Here is a 20,138-nt window from a genome sequence, read left to right as displayed (position 1 = left end):
GCAGAGTTTTGTTTTTTTTTTAAACATAGGGCCCTATCTCCCATTGCAGGGAACAGACAGGTGACAGCAGGGATCTGACATTACAGGGCCCTATCTCCCACCGCAGAGAATGGAGAGGTGGCAGGATAGATCTCACATTACAGGGCCCTATCTCCCACCGCAGAGAACGGAGAGGAGGCAGCATGGATCTGACATTACAGGGCCCTATCTCCCACCGCAGGGAACGGAGAGGAGGCAGCATGGATCTGACATTACAGGGCCCTATCTCTCACCTCAGAGAACGGAGAGGAGGCAGCATGGATCTGACATTACAGGGCCCTATCTCCCACCGCAGAGAACGGAGAGGAGGCAGCATGGATCTGACATTACAGGGCCCTATCTACCACCTCAGGGAACGGAGAGGAGGCAGCATGGATCTGACATTACAGGGCCCTATCTACCACCTCAGGGAACAGAGAGGAGGCAGCATGGATCTGACATTACAGGGCCCTATCTCCCACCTCAGGGAACAGAGAGGTGGCAGCATGGATCTGACATTACAGGGCCCTATCTCCCACCTCAGGGAACAGAGAGGAGGCAGCATGGATCTGACATTACAGGGCCCTATCTCCCACCGCAGAGAACGGAGAGGAGGCAGCATGGATCTGACATTACAGGGCCCTATCTCCCACCTCAGGGAACAGAGAGGTGGCAGCATGGATCTGACATTACAGGGCCCTATCTACCACCTCAGGGAACAGAGAGGAGGCAGCATGGATCTGACATTACAGGGCCCTATCTACCACCTCAGGGAACGGAGAGGAGGCAGCATGGATCTGACATTACAGGGCCCTATCTCCCACCTCAGGGAACAGAGAGGTGGCAGCATGGATCTGACATTACAGGGCCCTATCTCCCACCGCAGAGAATGGAGAGGTGGCAGCATGGATCTGACATTACAGGGGCCCTATCTCCCACCGCAGAGAACGGAGAGGAGGCAGCATGGATCTGACATTACAGGGCCCTATCTCTCACCTCAGAGAACGGAGAGGAGGCAGCATGGATCTGACATTACAGGGCCCTATCTCCCACCGCAGAGAACGGAGAGGAGGCAGCATGGATCTGACATTACAGGGCCTATCTCCCACCTCAGGGAACAGAGAGGAGGCAGCATGGATCTGACATTACAGGGCCCTATCTCCCACCTCAGGGAACAGAGAGGTGGCAGCATGGATCTGACATTACAGGGCCCTATCTACCACCTCAGGGAACGGAGAGGAGGCAGCATGGATCTGACATTACAGGGCCCTATCTCCCACCTCAGGGAACAGAGAGGTGGCAGCATGGATCTGACATTACAGGGCCCTATCTCCCACCGCAGAGAACGGAGAGGTGGCAGCATGGATCTGACATTACAGGGCCCTATCTCTCACCTCAGAGAACGGAGAGGAGGCAGCATGGATATGACATTACAGGGCCCTATCTCCCACCGCAGAGAACGGAGAGGTGGCAGCATGGATCTGACATTACAGGGCCCTATCTACCACCTCAGGGAACAGAGAGGAGGCAGCATGGATCTGACATTACAGGGCCCTATCTCTCACCGCAGAGAACGGAGAAGTGGCAGCATGGATCTGACATTACAGGGCCCTATCTACCACCGCAGAGAACGGAGAGGTGGCAGCATGGATCTGACATAACAGGGCCCTATCTCCCACCTCAGCGAACGGAGAGGAGGCAGCATGGATCTGACATTACAGGGCCCTATCTCCCACCTCAGCGAACGGAGAGGAGGCAGCATGGATCTGACATTACAGGGCCCTATCTCCCACCTCAGGGAACGGAGAGGTGGCAGCATGGATCTGACATTACAGGGCCCTATCTCCCACCTCAGGGAACGGAGAGGAGGCAGCATGGATCTGACATTACAGGGCCCTATCTCCCACCTCAGGGAACGGAGAGGAGGCAGCATGGATCTGACATTACAGGGCCCTATCTCTCACCGCAGAGAACGGAGAGGTGGCAGCATGGATCTGACATAACAGGGCCCTATCTCCCACCGCAGGGAACGGAGAGGTGGCAGCATGGATCTGACATTACAGGGCCCAATCTCCCACCACAGAGAACGGAGAGGTGGCAGCATGCATCTGACATTACAGGGCCCTATCTCTCACCGCAGAGAACAGAGAGGTGGCAGCATGGATCTGACATTACAGGGCCCTATCTCTCACCTCAGGGAACGGAGAGGTGGCAGCATGGATCTGACATTACAGGGCCCTATCTCCCACCTCAGGGAACGGAGAGGTGGCAGCAGGGATCTGACATTACAGGGCCCTATCTCTCACCTCAGGGAACGGAGAGGTGGCAGCATGGATCTGACATTACAGGGCCCAATCTCCCACCGCAGAGAACGGAGAGGTGGCAGCATGGATCTGACATTACAGGGCCCTATCTCCCATTGCAGAGAACGGAGAGGTGGCAGCATGGATCTGACATTACAGGGCCCGATCTCCCACCGCAGAGAACAGGCAGGTGGCAGCATGGATCTGACATTACAGGGGCCCTATCTCCCACCGCAAGAAGGCAGGGAATGGAGAGGTGGCAGCATGGATATGACATTTATGGCATATCATATGGACATGCCCTAAGAGTGTGAAATATGAATACCCATTTCAGTGGCTATCTCCTTTAAAGAATCAGTTCTCATAGAAATGATGATTTCCACAACTTCCACACAAGGATAATCTAGAACTGGCAAGCCATCAGTAAATAAATCTATAAGCACTGAATTACCTGGCAGCCATCTCGTAGTCCCTCTTTTCCACGAGATGCGTTATATAAGATAAGCCAATATCCTAAAAAAAAAAATTATAAATATTAAGAGAAGAGCATTTCCGCACCATTAACCATTGAGTTGTTACAGCGAGGCAGCTTTTAATTAGTGCACGCATTATATCAATGTTTTCTACACTTTTATACTACCCATGATATCCGAATTTACAGCTTAGTAATAAAAAGTAATTAGCAAAAATCAAAGTCTGGGAAACTCACCAAAACCTCGTGTCTCTTAATGTTCTTCTGACTAATTTCCGCAGCCATAAGAGCTTCCTTAAATGGAGACATCAAAGGGAAAAAAATCATTAAAAAACAATAACAAATTAATATATTACGAAATACAGTGTGTGGATAAGCACCGTAAATTACCTTAATTGTTGGGATCATTGGGGAATATGCAAGTAGCGGTTTACTATCTAGTAACATGATTTTACAGCAGTGCATATCATATTCAGGAAGATTGGCTTTGGTTTACTTATACATTTGGCTGCTGAATACGAGAGATGGAGATTATTTAGGTAAAAATACAGATATAAAAGTGTTCAAGGGAATCTGTCATTTACATTAGGATGCAGGTCATAGAAAATTGGGAAAAAACATTAATTGATATTTCAGATATATTTGTAATGAGACAAAATCCAGCTCTGCTGTACTGTGCTAGTTGTAATCACACACAGTCCTGCAGTGAGATCAGACTATCAGTCATTACATGTCTCACACTGGTAACGCCCCATTTCATTTAAAATGAGCTCTGGAGACACATTCCTAATGAGATCTATGTCTGGCCCACAGATCTGAAAAGCTCCTTTAAATAGAAGATAAACATAGATTTCTCTGAAATAAGACATCTCATTGAAGATACCAAAATAAAACTTTATTCAACTTTCTATGACCTGCATGTCCATGTAGATGTCTTAGGAGAGTTCATGCTTCTAACAGATTCCTGTCACATCCGTGTGAACATAGTGCTGCAACCTCTGCCCTGGTCGCCAAGTAATGCCGTACTAACATTGCAGTTGCAGCTGGATGATGCTGCACGTGACAGTTTAGCTTTAAGATTGCTGAGACTAGTTGTCCCTTTTCTATTCACCAGTATTTTACTACAATAAGCTGGTAATTAATTAATTCTCCATTGGGAGCCAAGGGTAGGAATGCCAGTCATTTAGTCCCACTAGACCCGGTCACTCTGAGCTTGCTTCAGTTGCGCAAATTTGTATCTTCCATTTTCTGATCTCTAATTTCCGTAATGTGTATATTGTATCTACGTGTATATTGACCAGCCATTTACTTTCTGATTTTGTAAATGACGTAACCTCTTGGCATCAACACCATGTGAAAATCCATCTTGTAGGTAGATCGCTTCACCAGTCAGCAGCTGACTCCATGGCCCCCAGCTCAGGGGTCCTTGTGAAAGTCAAGAGCCCTATACAGTGGTTGAAAGGTGAAGGCTAGGGCAACACCTGGAATCTATTAAACAGAGTGGCTTGCTCCAGCCCATCCATGGAAGTCTATTAACAGCTGCCATGCTCCTATGAATAATGCACCAGTTACAATTCCCTTTAAAGGGAACCTGCCTGGTCCAAAAGTACAACTTACGTGCTGATATAATGTTAATCTGAAGGTAAATAGCATTTAAATGCTGTTTAGCCAGCTCACTGGAAGAGCTGCTACAGGTGGGAAATGACATTTTAGCTTCCATGCGCCCACTCGATTCTAGTCACCAGGCCGCTGCAAGTAGCTATGATTGCACACTACACAGTGAGCATGCTGAGCTCCACAGCACATTGATTGACAGCCTGGTATGCAGCATGTGTGTGTGCAGCATGTGTGTGCAGAGCAGGCTGTCAATCAAACTGTTGAGGAGTAATTGCAACGTGCTCACTGTGTAGTGAGTAGTGACTGTAACAGCTCCCTGCAATGCCCCAGTATCTAGAAGAGTGTAACTGCAGGGGGAATAAAACTTACATTTTCTCCCTGTAGCCACTACTATAGTAAGCCATCCAGACATAACTTAAATGCTTTTTATCTGTAGGTTACCACTACACTTGCAGGTAAATAGCAGTTTTGGAGGCGACAGGTTCACTATTGTATAATAAATCTCAGTTGAAAATGCAACCTTTGTTTACATTGACTAGAGAAGCACAACACATAGATCCAAAATCAGTACTATAGCAGAAGTGCTTTCTATCATGATCCACTGCTCTGCGGGTCACATGGGATGACACAAAGCTATGGAGTATTCATCAATCTACATGCTCTGAATATCCCACTCATCACAAGCATTGTCTACACCCCGTCACATCTAAAGAATTTACTACTTTTCGCCAAACTCACTCAGTGTCTGCCTGCAGCTCACAGCGGGTGGTCATTGTCATATAGCGCTCGTTGTGAGCTTCAGATGTAGCAAAGCCGAAATCATTGTGGGATCTCGTGCGGATTACGTTGGATCTGCAGGGTTGTTTTGGGTGTTAATAAAGTGGTGAAAGAGGGTGTTCTTTTGTCTTTTATTTCAAATAAAGGATTTTTTCGGTGTTTATGTTTACTTTCACTTACAGATTAGTAATGAGGGGGTCTCATAGATGCCTCCCATTAAAAAGCTAGGGCTTAGTGGCAGCTATGAGCTGCCCTTATTCCCTCATTAGTCCGATTGCCACCGCACCAGGACAATTGGGAAGAGCTGGGTAAAGCGCCGGGCTTGTCTAATGGATGCGACAATCCCGGGCGGCTCCAGGCTGCTATTTTTAGGCTGGGGGGCAATAAAGATGGGTCTCCCCAGCCCCCAGCGGTCAGTCTTTATCATGGCTGAGTATCAAAATTGGGAGGACCGCACGCCAGTTTTTTAAAAATTCTTTAAGTAATTGAGGGAAAAAAAAAAGCCGCATGTGGTTCCTCTTATTTTGATACATAGCCAAGATAAGCACATGACTGGGGGCTGCAGCCTGTAGATATATGATTTATCTGTGCTGGTAACACAATATGGGGGGACCCAACACCAATTGTTTTATTTATTCATTTATTTTTACTGTATGATATAGACGGACATAGCGTCTGTGATTGAAAGCAGCCAGACATGCTGTCACTCATGGTTGGGGCACTTCTGACTGCAACCAATCACAGATGCCGGTGGGCGGGGAAAGCAGAGCATATGCTCAAGTTAAAGGGGTGGTTCACCCATATTTTTTATTTTCTAGATTGATATTATATTGAGAAACAATGTTTCTCTCAAATACGTTATATTGGCAATAGTGCCTGTGAGTGGCGCTATTGCAGACCGCTGTTCCCCATGCCTGACCCCAGGCTCCGTGACCTCGGGGATCCGGTGACGTCACATCAAGTTCCTGCTCACGTCTCATCGACCCCAGTCTTTCTGACTCAATGGGCTGTGGGCGGTGTTTCATCGCTTGTCACAGACCGGTGTGTATCCTGCTTGCAGTGTTCTGCTGTGAGGGAGGAGGGAGCTGATGGGCTGTGACGAGCGGTGATACATCGCCCACAGCCCATCACTCACGGACACCGCGGCCGGCCCCAGTCTTCCATAGTCACTGGGCTGTGGGCGGTGTTTCACCAGTCATCACAGCTCAGCGTGTCTCCTGCTTGCAGTGCTTTGCTGTGAGGGAGGAGGGAGCTGACTGGCTGTGACGAGCGGTGAAACACCGCCCACAGCCCATCACTCACGGACACTGCGGCCGGCCGCGGTGTCAGGAACTTGACGTGACGTCACCGGATCCACGAGGTCACGGAGGCCGGGGTCAGGCATGGGGAACAGTGGTCTGCAATAGTGCCTCTCACAGGCACTATTGCACACATAAGGTATTTGAGAGAAACCTTGTAATATAATATCGATCTAGAAAATAAAAAATATGGGCGAACCACCCCTTTAAGTGGTCATCCCTGTAAGGGAATGAGCTGCTGTGGGAGCAGTTACAGCATCTGAGCCTTGGTAAGTACAGCCCGCTTGCTCCTATCCCCCTATCTCTTCTACCACCATTTTTAATTGCTGAATTCTGGTCCCCACAGAGTTTTTTTTTTTTTACCCAGTTACACCTGCTGGCTCCAGTTATCTGCAAGTCCGCCCATCACTATTCACAATAATAATAATTTTGAACAGGGGTGCCAAAACTTTTACATGTCACTGTATGTCGTGTACAGTATGATTATCTGTTATCAGGGTATACAAATTGAAAGTTTGAAAATGACTAATTTTTCTACATTTTTGCCAAATTTCTGGTATTTTTTTTAGAAATGAACACAAATGTTATTGATCTAAATAATTTGCCACTATCATGAAGTACAAAGTGTCACGAGCAAAAAAAAAACAAAAACACTTCTCAAAATCACTGGCACAAGTAGACGTATTCCTGGGTTATTACCACATAAAGTGACATTGGCCATAATTGAAAAATTGAGGTAAGGGGTTAATACAGTTATTTTGTTACCTGCTATTATAGAGATGTGCTAATATGCAAAACTAAAGACTCAAAGTGAGAAGACTTTAAATAAAAGGCTACAGAGAGCTCAGGGGGAATCTTGTCCGTGAATGTAGGACAGTTTTTCCTGACCAGCCTCTGAGTGCTACATAGGATTCACAATGAATCCATCAGTGAGCTGGCCTGACACCAGGGCCTGTTATGGCTCTGCTCCTGATCCCACAGAGATGATTTATGACCATATTATAGCTAAACATTGATTCAGCAATTAATAATAAGCTTGGAAATTATTTTATAGAATTGTCATTATATTGCAATTTTTTTTTTATAATTGTCTTTTTTATCCCAGGAAAACACCTTGAAATTAGAACTACAAAAAGTGTATATTTTGCATATAGAAGGCTCCATCAGTGTATAACAGGCTAAGTTACCAGAATAGGCAATAAACATTAAAGGGAAACTGCCACCCCATCTAAGAGCAGCATAATGTGGAGACAGAGACCTTGATTTCAGCAGTGTGTCACTTACTGAGCTGCTTTGAAAAAATGACTGTTTTATCAGAAGGACATTATCATTAGGACTAGTAAATCTACTGCCATGTAGTCCTATATATTCAAGAGCTCTTTATAACCCTGTCCCAACAATGATAGGCAACATTCTGGCTATGCACACTGTATACAGAAATCTGCCAATCAGTGATGTGGGCAGGGTTTTGCAGAGCTCTGCAGCAGAGAAAACAGATTTGTATCAAAACTGCAGAAAGCAGCCCAGTTAGGGATACATTGCTGGAATCAGGGTCTCTACCTCTACGTCATGCTGCTCTAAGATGGGGGAGCAAAGTTTTGGTGATAGATTCCCCTTTGATATACTGTACCTCATATTTCTTTCGCCCCAGTAGCCAGTCGATGTGGTCATCCTGGTCACGCTCTTTGGCCACAACAACATCTCTTGGACTGATTATGTAAAATAATGATTCCCCTTCAGCATACTCTAAATAAATGGAGAACAGAAGAGCATTAGTGACCGACTTACTTATGTACAATGCCTTCACTCACATCAGTCCTTGGCCTCAATGGGGTCAAACCAACATTTATCATACAGCAATTTTATAGGAAACACTATATATGAGAGTGTTTGCGGAACTCAGGCGTAAACAAAAGGAAAGCCAAACATTGGAAGACTTAAAGTGAAAAACCCTGGTATGTATCCATGTAGATACAAAGCGGCCAGTAATCATAGGTGAGGGGCGCAGATAGGGGGAGGTGTGAGGCCGCCCTACAGGAGCACAATGGATTCCATATTCTAGGCTCTTATAACCTTGTTTTACTTTATTTAATGCATTTTGAACTAAAAAAAATTTTTGCAATTGGGTTTCATTAAAATATTACACTTTTTGACTGTTACATGCTTTCTGTTTTGCTGCAAGTTCAACTTCTATGGTCATAAATCAACAGAGAGGAGCACAGAAAAGGATAAAAGAGTAAATAACTCTCCCCTCATTCATTCTGATGAGATCACTGATGGATTGTCAGTGAACTCATTCTGCGGCCAGCAACAGACAGCGCAAAACAGAGGCAATAAAAGGTGACAACTTTAAATGAAACCCAAATGCAAAAATGATTTTTAGCCCCAAATAAATGCAGATGGAAATGGACAATATAACCAAAGGAGAACAAGTCAGAGAGGAAAATGTGCACAAGAAATAGGCTGGCTCTCCAACTGTGTATGAGAATCAGAGACAATGCTCTATGGAAAGAACAGGTCAACATCAGACCTTTTATTGAGCCGTGCAACCTGCCTATGGGTAACAGCCAAGCCGGACACCTACTGTACATCTACAGACCACTGTTGCGAGGCGTATGCCTTTATCAGTACACGGCAGGGTTTGGCTGGCTGAATGGGAGGCCCTTGATACAGCTTTGGGATCACTGCCACTCCTTAGGGAGATCAGTTATCTATGGGGTCTTACTGAAAATCGCAATGAAGCCTTTTCCAGGTAAGAATACAAGTATTCATGCACACCCCAACTGACTTCTTACCCAAACGATAATCCCGACACTCGTTCTCTCGAAAGCCCCTGACTGTTATAGCATCCGAGGAAACCTCTTCACAGGAGTCTGACTGAGGCTGAATAATATCCAGGCGAGGCCGGGCACACAGCTCTTTACTCTGGAAATAGAACAAGAAGGTCTTGTATCAAAAATAAAGTCATGGTTCAAGATATGGCAATTGTTTAAAAGAATACAATAGTTATCCACCAGCCTCATGTAGAGTAATCCAGATTCTTTAGCCAGGCACTCCCAGAATCAGAATTAGTACCAAATCCTTATTTCTTCAGGGTTTTATTAGATTCAAAAATATATTAAAAAAAGTTTGTATGTACACATGAAAAACACAACGTGTTTCGACTACAATATCAGACAAATAGCCTTCATCAGGTGGTGGTGACCTGCGCCCGCATTTTTTCCTTTTTTTCTCTAGTAGAGTCCTCACAGAGGACTCATTTATTACAATAGTTGTCCACCAGGGAACTTGTTACATTGCTCAATAAGGTAGAGTCTTTCCAAGGTCTAACAGTGATGGCCAATCCTTAAAGGGGTTGTCGGGGTCATCTGTCACATTGGTGGCAGTATAGCTCTCAGCACCTCCACCAATCATTAGAGGAAAGAGGGCACAAAGCAAGTGACACAGTGAACAAACAACATAGCAGCGGCCTGAATGGTAGTGACGTGAATGAGATTGAGCTGCAGTATAATTTATAACAAAGGTCTCCAGCCGTTTCAGAATGAACTGCATATGCCATCAAGACACAAACCAATGCATTTCTGACACGGCATCGTACTTCGTCATGGTATATGATCATGACTTTTCCTATGGATAAGCAACCGAATATCGTAATCCCAATGTGTGTAAATGTCCTAAAAAGGCACTGTACAAATCAAGTAACTCATACAGGCTATTTTCCAGACCACTTACGGGTTTTGAAAAGCTATCTTTAGAAGGGGGATCACATAGACATTCTCTCGCTAGAACACATTCTACTTTAGTCAATGCCACGGATCTTCCACTTCCCGGTTATCTGTTACTCTGGGAAAGAGACCTTGGGTTACCCTTTCATCAGAACAGAGGGATAAGGTCCTTTCCATTGCCCATAAGACATCTATCAGCTCTAAAGTTCAGGAAGCGAATTATAAGTGTCTACTAGATGATATAGGGTTCCGACTAAACTTCATAAGATGTATCCTTCTGTGGACCCCAAATGTTGGAGATACGGTGTTGGTGAGGGAGATTTTCAGCATATTTTTAGATCGTGTCCGACATTGCAGCAGTTTTGGGATGGAGTGAGGAGCGGGATCCAGTTGGTGACAGGGACTAAACAGACCTTGGGGCTTGAACGTTTTCTCCTCCAACTCTCCGAGTCCTCACCTCAATCTTATAAAAAGTCTATATTGAGATTCTTGGTAATGGCGGCAAAGGCCTGTATCCCTCTGACATGGAGGTCCTCTGTACCTCCAAGTCTGGCTAAGTGGGCGAACAGAGTGAATGACTTGATGTACATGGAGGACCTGACAGCCTCTCTCCACAACAGATCTAATATCTTTTACAAAACTTGGTATTACTGGATTGAGTTTAAATACTCCAGCAAACTCGGTAATTGGATAACCTCGGACTGTACAATGGGTCCCTATTGATACCCATTTTGGATTGACTCCTGTTTTGTGTTAGTCTGCGCTTTTATATTTTCCGTGTGAACCTTTCCCTTCCTCTTTTCCTTTGCCCTCCCTATGCCTGGGTAAGTTTATATCTCTCTATCTTCTGGCCCTCTCTTATTCTCTTCCCCTTTTCTTCTGTATCTCTTTTTAATTTCTCCCTCTAAAAAAATCTTTAAATATTCCAACAAGCATTGTTTAAAGGGGTGGTTCACCCATATTTTTTTATTGTCTAGTTCGATATTATATTGAGAAACAATGTTTCTCTCAAATACCTTATGTTAATAGTGCGTGTGAGAGGCGCTATTGCAGACCGCTGTTCCCCACTCCAGTGACGTCACGTCAAGTTCCGCACACGTCACATCCCTGCGGCCGGCTGCAGTCTTCCTGACTCACTGAGCTGTGGGCGGTGTTTCACCACTTGTCACAGCCCATCTGCTCCCTCACAGCAGAACGCTGCAAGCAGGAGACGCACTGCGCTGTGACAAGCGGTGAAACACCGCCCACAGCTCAGTGAGTCAGGAAGACTGCAGCCGGCCGCAGGGATGTGACGTGTGCGGAACTTGACGTGACGTCACTGGAGTGGGGAACAGCGGTCTGCAATAGCACCTCTCATAGGCACTATTGCCAACATAAGGTATTTGAGAGAAACATTGTTTCTCAATATAATATCGAACTAGACAATAAAAAATATGGGTGAACCACACCTTTAACACCTCAGCGCTTTCTATTTTTTATGTTGTAGGTAACCTCGTTTACTAATTGTACTGCTATAGTGATACGTTTTTTTGGCTCTTCTATGTCCATGTTTTGTGGTTAAATAAAAAATTTAAAAAAAACAAACAAACCCAAAGTAAACCAAGAAGAGAAAATGTGTCAGGACAAGGTTTACTAAAAGATAACCTTTATTAAATATACTTTATAAAAACTAGAGGTATAAATAATCCGAGCAATACAGACACAAGGTCAAGATTGGTGGGTGAGCGAATAGGAACCCCAATAACAAAACGGCATAGTTCACACATTGTCTATGCATCTTGTATATAAAACAGTATTAATTACCACATATAATCATACAGGAGTTAGATAAATATCAATATCAGTACATCCCATAAAAAGTCACAAATAAAGAGGAGAAATGCTTAGTGATAGTAAGCTCACCCACACACCTTCGTCAGGACTAGTATTTGTGGAACATGTCAGGTGTTTGCTGGCTTCCTGAAGTCGCTCACCCACCCACCAATTTTAACCTTGTGTCTGTATTGCTGGGATTATTTATACCTGAAGTGTATTTAATAAAGGTTATTATTTTTTAATAAAGTTTGTCTTGCCAAGTTTTTTCCTCTCCTATGGATAGGCAATCAATATAAAAGAGTAGTCCATCTTGTAAAAATAACAAATAGTCACCTCCCTCCCCAACGTCATTTCAGTGCTGCCGGTGCCAGGTTTTCTATGGCTCATGAGACATTGTTATGCCCCGTGAGCCCTGCAGCCAATCAGCAGCCACCATTGGGCTCCTGCACTTTCACTTCTCCGCATGTCCAAAGTTCATCTGAGGGAGGTTAGTAGCCCAAAAGTGTCTGCTGACTGGCTGCAGGGCTCATGGGGCATAACAACGTGACATGGACCCTGAAAGAGCCATTGCTGGAATAGACCCAGTGCAGAATGTAGTATCTCTTATTTTTCTTCTACAACGCTAACTACTTCATTTAATCAGAGGCTGTCCAGGTAGTGTATCACCCATTTAAAGTCCTGGAAACTGCTATGAGCTTCTTTTCAGGCACTTGTGATGTGCACTGGCCATGTCCATGCAGAGGCGTCTAGCTGCACCTCAGCCCTACCCGGGCACATGTTGTGGCTGCCATGTGTGGTGTTGCTGTTAAGAAAAAATTAACTTCTGCATAGGGCTGAGCGGGCCCGGGCTGTAAATGTCGGGATCCGCGCGGTTTCAGCACTATTCCCGGGCCCGGGATTCCGGCTGCACGATCCGGAACCGGCATTTAATAAAAAATGAAAAATAAAAAAAACAATAAATAAAAAGCGTTTCCTACTTACCAGACTCTGTCATGGCGGCACACTTGCTTCCGGGTCGTGCTTTCACTTCCTGTGCGGTCACACAGCTTTCCGTGTTTTCCCCGCCCACCGGCCATCCTCTCAGCTGTGATTGGTTCCTGGCTGACCTGCCCCCCCCAGCCTGTGACAGTGTCTGCCGTGCAGTCATCGCTTTTCGCGGTCAGTACTACGCTGCACTCAGAGCGGGCGGTCGTGCTCTATGGCTGCTCGCTCTAACATGTAGCAGAGCTGAAGCGGCGTGGGACTTCTCCTGTGGATTACGTCGGAACTGCAGGGTGTTTGGGGGTTAATAAAGTGGTGAAGGAGGAGTATTTTGTATTTTATTTCAAATAAAGGATTTTTCTGTGTCTGTGTTTATTTACTGTCACTTACAGGTTTGTGTGATGCAGGTATCTGATAGACGCCTGTGCCATCACACAAACCTAGGGTTTACCAGCAGCTATGTGCCCCTGCTAACCCCTGCTATTACCCCGACTGGCACCGCCAGCGGGAAGAGCCGGTATCGCACCGGTATGTCGCATCTAACAGATGCGACATACCGGACGACTGCGGGCTGAGGATATACCAGCCCCTGGCCGGCGTTATCTTGGCTGGATGTGAAGATTAGGGGGACCGCACGTCGTTTTTTTTTATTATATATATTTTAAAAAAAGCAAGCGGTTTTTTTCTACGTCGCAGTCACAGTTGTGAGCAACCCTTGCAAGTCTGACATCGCAGAACAGCTGCACACTTCTGACAGGAGCGTGCATGTGTTTTTAGGTACATGCACACTCATGTTCAGACAGCAGCAGGCTGTGCCGGGTGATGTCAGACCCGCACGAGTCTGACAGCGCATCACCGGCACTGCTGCACGCTTCTCACAGGAGCGTGCATGTGTTCTAGGTATATGTATGCTCATGTTCAGACAGCAGAATATGGTGTAAAAATCCCAGCATCAAATTTGCATCCCTTGGCCCCCAAAAGTAAAAAAAAATTTAAAAAAAATGTGCCACAGGTGGAAATTTGGCGCTGAAAGCTGCTGCAGGCGATTTCAGCACCAAATGTGCACCTTCTGGCAAAAAACCGCGGCAAAAATCTCGGAAAAATAACCGCGGCAAAAACTGCGGCAAAAACCGCGGCATAAAAATTGCGTCAAAACACCACGATTTTTTGCCAGGAGGTCTAGATTGGATGCAGGAATATGGTATAAAAATTTCAGCACAAAATCTGCATCTCTTAGCCAAAAAAATGCGCTTTTTCTGCTAGGAGATTCAGGTCTGTGAACTCAGTGACCTCCACCTGAGGTCAGGTTACCTGCGATTGCAGATGAAGGACCGTGGGAATCTCCAGCTGTGACCCCAAATAACCTGAGTGACGTCACCGCTCAATGCGCAGCTCATTCATTCTCTGGAGCTCACAGAGAGCGGTCGCTAGTGACGCTCTCTGTGATATTCAGATGTAGCAGAGCTGAAGCGGCGTGGGACGTCGTGTGGATTACGTCGGAGCTGCAGGGTGTTTGGGGGTAATAAAGAGGTGAAGGAGGAATGTTTGTATTTTATTCCAAATAAAGGATTTTTCTGTGTTTATTTACTGTCACTTACAGGTTTGTGTGATGCAGGTATCTGACAGACGCCTGTACCATCACAAACCTAGGGTTTAGCAGCAGCCGTGTGCCCCTGCAAACCCCTGCTATTACCCCTACTGGCACCGCATCACGCCAGCAGGAAGAGCCGGTATCGCACACCGGTATGTCGCATCTAACAGATGCGACATACCGGACGGCTGCGGGCTGAGGATATACCAGCCCCCGGCCGGCGTTATCTTGGCTGGATATGAAGATTAGGGGGACCGCACGTCGTTTTGTTTTTTTTTTTGTTTTTTTTTTTTTACTTTCACCGGAATCACAGGTGCGAGGGGCTCTGACAGCACCCAGCAGCCTCGCACGTGTGACTCCGGGCACTGGATAAACAGCACAGATACACCGCGACAGCTGGGGCTGCAGCCGAGCGCTATAACTGTGCTGCCGAGTGTGTTTACCACCGTGACCGACAGTGCACTGCTTTCCCCGCCCACCGGCCGTCCTGGCGCCTGTGATTGGTTGCAGTTAGCTGACACGCTGCCACTCAGGATAGGGGCGTGTCTATCTGCAACCAACACACGCCGGTGGGCGGGGAAAACCATGAATATTGAATTGTCGGCTCCGGAAGGTAACAGCGTGACCCAGAAGGAGTGTGTCGCCATGACAGCGCCTCGGTGAGTATGCCGCGCTCGTTCCCAGCCCCCTATCCCCTCCACAAACGTTTTAACCCTCCGGATTCCGGTCCCCATTGACTTATATAGGCACCGGATTCCGGAGCGGATCGGACTTATTTTTAAGTCTGTTAACGACCCGCCGGCCCCGGATTATCGCCTTCCTGCTCAACTCTACTTCTGAACATTGTAGTATGTGGAGGAAGCATTATACTTTGTTTTTTTTTCCAGCAGCTCGAACTGGGGATTTAGTGAAAGTGGAGGGCAATCTAAACTGTTACAAATGGTCAATATTGTAACAAAAACTTCAGGTCTCTGTTAAAAAGCTGAATATGAAGAGGAATATAGCCCTTTCAGCCTAATAATGTCCCTAAGCTTATCACCAAATCAACAAAAGAATGACTTTAAGCCCCCGTCACACATAGCAATGTCGTTAGCGAGATCACTGAAACGTCACAGGTTTGTGACGCAACAAAGACCTCACTACGTGTGACACATAGCAGCGACCGGCCCCCCGCTGATCATACCTGAACGTCCTGGTTCATTTTTTGATCGTTGGTGTCCTGCTGGGCAGCATGCATCGCTATTTTTGCTTTGTCTTTTCAACGTCCGTCAAAATAGCTGCTGTGTGACAGGGTCCCAATGACCGCCGAGCATCGCCGTATCGTTGCTGCGTCGTTACTTAGATCTGCTTGTTTGACAGCTCACTAGCAACCATGTAGCGACGTACCAGCAATCCTGACCAGGTCGTATCATTGTTGGGATCGCTGGAATGTCGCTACGTGTAACGGGACCCTTAGGCCGACAGCTATCTAATGTGTAGAGGGATCTTAAGAGTGTGAAGTATGTTAGAGGGGATAATTACCGCATTATCAGATGTCTCCTTCACAAAGAAAAGCATCACAAACTGGTCACAGAGAGGCGCTATCCCACTAATGAAGAATTCAGTATCAAACTGTGAAACTGAAAAAGAGAATAAAAAAATTCATCAAGATACATAATGAAGGTGAGAAAACAAGCCCAAGTTGTAGAGCGTTCAGTTTAAGCATGATTAGATAGAAGCTGCAAGGTTTAGCGGCTATATGGAAACTTTAGTGAAATTTTGCAGACAAACACAGTGATATGCAGCATTAACTGACCACCAAAAAATGTTTGCGACTAGCGGTTGTTTAACAGCCAGTTTACACCCTCTCCCCCCACGGCTTTAGATGTACACTGAGCTATCTGTAATAGATCGCCCAGCGCACATATGCTGTCATTGTTCACTGGAGCATGGGTCCTGTTTACACCGGACAGCGCAATGCCAAGAATCAAAACCCAAGCCTAGAAGTTTAGCTCTCCTATATCTACATCAGACAAAGTATTCTATCAAAACTCCACCAAGAACAGCAACACATGCGAGAGGGCCCCTTTACACTATCAAACCACTTAGATGCTGAGGTCAGTACTGACTGTGGCGCTCTAAGGTGTCAGTTACCTCTAAACCCAGCCCAAACACCAGGAGCCCAGCTGTCAATTACAGCCCACACCACAGGATTTTCTGCAATCTTCTGTACCAAAAAGTGACCCATATTCCACTAATCTCTTATATTTTTAAGTTGGAAAACTACTAAAAGGAGTCTGGGCTTAGTGTCATATAAATCTGCCATTGCAGACAGAGCAGTGGTGGATCGGGTTCTGCTTCAGCCAATTGTCTCACAGCCACACAGAGGATTGTGGAAAATAGAAAATAGCAGTCCCATTGACTTTTCTTTCCCCTAAATCTGTGTATATGTACTGCAGTGTGTGTGTTAATGTACTCACCTACCCCCGTCATGGCGAGTATCCAGCGCCGCTCTGGTTCTCTTTTCAGTGACATCAGCACTATTCAGTCTTTCCGGATCACATTGCGCTCTGTGTGACCCAGAAGTGGCTTTTACAATGTAAGTCTATGGAGCATCAGAATCGGGTTTCATAGACTTACGTTGTAAGAGAGACTTCCAGCTCAAGCATAGAGTGATTCTGAGAGTCTGAGGAGTAGCGATGTCACTGAGAGGAGGAGAAGAACGGCACTGGATACTGGAGAAGACAGAGGTAGGCGAGCATATTAACACACACATTACATACTCATTTATACAGGTTTAAGGAAAAAAATAATGGGAGGACTTCTTAAATGTATTAGGAAAATGCATGCAATTTTCTAGCATCTGTACTTAGTCACTGACTGAAAAAGTGCTTGTTAAAGAAAATCTACTGCCTTCTCTGAGAGCAGCATGGTGTAGGCAAAGAGATCCTGATTCCAGCGATGTATCACTTAGTTTACTGGGTGCAGCCGTTCTGACACAATCAGAGTAATTATATTTAGCCATGTAGTAGAGCTCAGAAACCTGCCACGACCCACACCAAGCTTTGTATGTAAAATGTCCATAGACCATAATCTGCTAATCACAGAAAGGAAAAACCACATAGAACTATATCAAAAAAACTCACCAAAAGGAGCCAAGACAAATGATATGTGCACACACAGAATGTGGTGAGCCTTCCTCATAAAGATGGCTGCAGCCAAGGTGCAAGATGCTGATGTCACAGCCACTCAACCTCCACACTAGAGGGGAGGGGCGGCTGCTTAGCATAAGACATGCACACTAATAAGGCTTGCACTGGGAGCTTATCATATAATGAGTGAAATGCACACTGTCTGAACTGTAACCTATAAATGACGCCAGAAAACCCAGGTCAGGCGGGCTAAACAGCACTATATAGGTGCATCTCGCACGGATACACGAGACGCACAGTGTCTGAATAATGGCCTATAAATGACGCACAACACCAGGTCCAGGCGGGTCAGTTAGCACTATGAGTACATAACACATGACAGGCTCACCATTTAACCACCTGAATTCAGAAGGTCCACACACATCCTGCAAAAATGGATAAAATGTGCCATACCTCAAATAGTGAGATATTAGTTTATATTTTGGCCCAAAATATGTAAGATCGCAATCCGTTCGTCAAGGATTCTCACACTTGCGAGTCCCTACACTGAATTAGTTAAAAAAACCACAAAGAACCATATCAAAAAAAACACCAAAAAGGAGCCAAGACAAATGATATGCGCACACACAGAATGTGGTGAGCCTTCCTCATAAAGATGGCTGCAGCCAAGGTGCAAGATGCTGATGTCACAGCCACTCAACCTCCACACTAGAGGGGAGGAGCGGCTGCTTAGCATAATCACAGAAAGGACTACAGAGGCACAAGGCAATGAAGTCCAGCAATGATTAGGTCCTGGGGCTAACAGCTCAGACCTTGATAAGAAACACTTCCCTGAAATCTGTGTGTCAACCCTTACAGCATGCTCTCCTTAGATTACATCTCAAACTCTGTTGAGAGATTCACTTTAATATCTAGAGACTGAAACATCCCCTGACCTAGATTTGCATACACATGACTGGTACAAGATTTCAGTCTATTTAACCATGGTTCTTTGTTTGGGTGGTGGTCTCCTTCCTTGTCCTGAAGAAAAAAATGACTGTGATGCAGATTTGAAATGAGACTAAGTAAAGCTGTATATAGCGGAGTCAATCCAAGTTTAGTGGTATCGTGCTCCGCTGATGTTGCAGATTAATACATACCCAGATATTACTACATAACAAAACATAACACCATAACCTTACCTATCTCAACATAACGGTTGGGCAAATCCCGTACTTCACTGGCATGTCGCTCCTTCACAGAACAGATCTGCAACAACAAAGAAAGATATTTGCAAGTCTGTACATGCCAGGAACACTATGTGGCCATATCTATCCAATGGAGACTGGTTGACTTTAGTCAGTGATGAAGTTTAACAGATTTATGGAGGAAATAAAATTCTGCTGTCTGCCCTAAAAGTGTAACTGTCATTTCAGGAGAACTTGCAGCAGAATGTCTGTGTCTGCCTCTAGCTCCTCACTCTCCATAGAACTCATTGTGCACCAACGGTCATTTCAGGAGAACTTACAGCAGAATGTCTTTACCTGCCTTTAGCTCCTCCCTTTCCATAAAATTCATTATGCACCAACTGTCATTTCAGGAGAACATGCAACAGAATGTCCGTGTCTGCCTCTAGCTCCTCCTCCTCCTCCATAGAATTCATTGTGCACCGTCATTTCAGGAGAACTTGCAGTAGAATATCTTTGCCTGCCTTTAGCTCCCCCTCTCTATAGAATTCATTGTGCACCAACTGTCATTTCAGGAGAACTTGCAGTAGAATGTCTGTGTCTGCCTCTAGCTCCTACCTCTCCATAGAATTCATAATTTCTTGTCTCAGTATTGGGAAAATCTATCTTCATTGAAGTGGGATTTTACCACTGAAGTGAGAACAAATGATCAGTCCAGGAGCAGAAAGAAGCAGATTTCTCTGACAAGATATATTATTACATTTCTTATTTTCATGTGTTTTATTGATTTATGAAATAAAAATTAAATTGACGTGTACTCCACAGCACCTGAACACCAATTTAAGGCCGACAATCGAATGTGTAAGGAGGGCTCCTGACTTTCTTCTAAAGACACGTCAGATTTCAACTGCCTGATCCTTTTATTCTTTGGGGTGAGATAAGTAGAAGCCAGAATTTCCTTGGACCGGATTATTTCCCGTTTCCTACTGAGGACACAATTATGCTCCGCAATACAAAGCGGGAAGTCAGGGAAGATAGCCGTCAACCAAACGAGTGTTTGGCCTACACCAATGCACTATGTATAACCTGCTGGAGTGCTCACTCTGTAACACACTGTTCATATTGGCATCACGTCTATTGCTTTTTTTATTTTATGGCAGATATAGTTGATTCATTTTACAAAATTGACACATGTGCCATTTGTTATGGGTATCAAATCCTGATGATAGGTTCCCCACAGCGCA

The 20,138-nt window shown here is 45.4% G+C and overlaps 1 protein-coding gene across 1 annotated transcript in view; it reads right to left on the bottom strand.

Moving 5' to 3' along the window:
• Window positions 1-20,138, bottom strand: part of VPS41 (VPS41 subunit of HOPS complex) — a 358,461-nt gene that overhangs the window by 130,520 nt on the left and 207,803 nt on the right. Inside the window, exons 10-15 of the mRNA XM_075315114.1 lie at window positions 18,910-18,976; window positions 16,119-16,216; window positions 9,281-9,410; window positions 8,116-8,231; window positions 3,031-3,087; window positions 2,773-2,834 (exon numbers count right to left, since the gene is read on the bottom strand). Of these exons, the coding sequence (XP_075171229.1) occupies window positions 2,773-2,834; window positions 3,031-3,087; window positions 8,116-8,231; window positions 9,281-9,410; window positions 16,119-16,216; window positions 18,910-18,976 (530 nt within the window). The remainder of the gene's footprint in view (window positions 1-2,772; window positions 2,835-3,030; window positions 3,088-8,115; window positions 8,232-9,280; window positions 9,411-16,118; window positions 16,217-18,909; window positions 18,977-20,138) is intronic.

This window comes from Anomaloglossus baeobatrachus, chromosome 6 (genome assembly GCF_048569485.1).
Source record: "Anomaloglossus baeobatrachus isolate aAnoBae1 chromosome 6, aAnoBae1.hap1, whole genome shotgun sequence".
Classification (NCBI taxonomy): domain Eukaryota; kingdom Metazoa; phylum Chordata; class Amphibia; order Anura; family Aromobatidae; genus Anomaloglossus; species Anomaloglossus baeobatrachus.
Note: the sequence above shows the minus strand (reverse complement) of the source record. Positions and strands in the feature narration are given on the sequence as shown.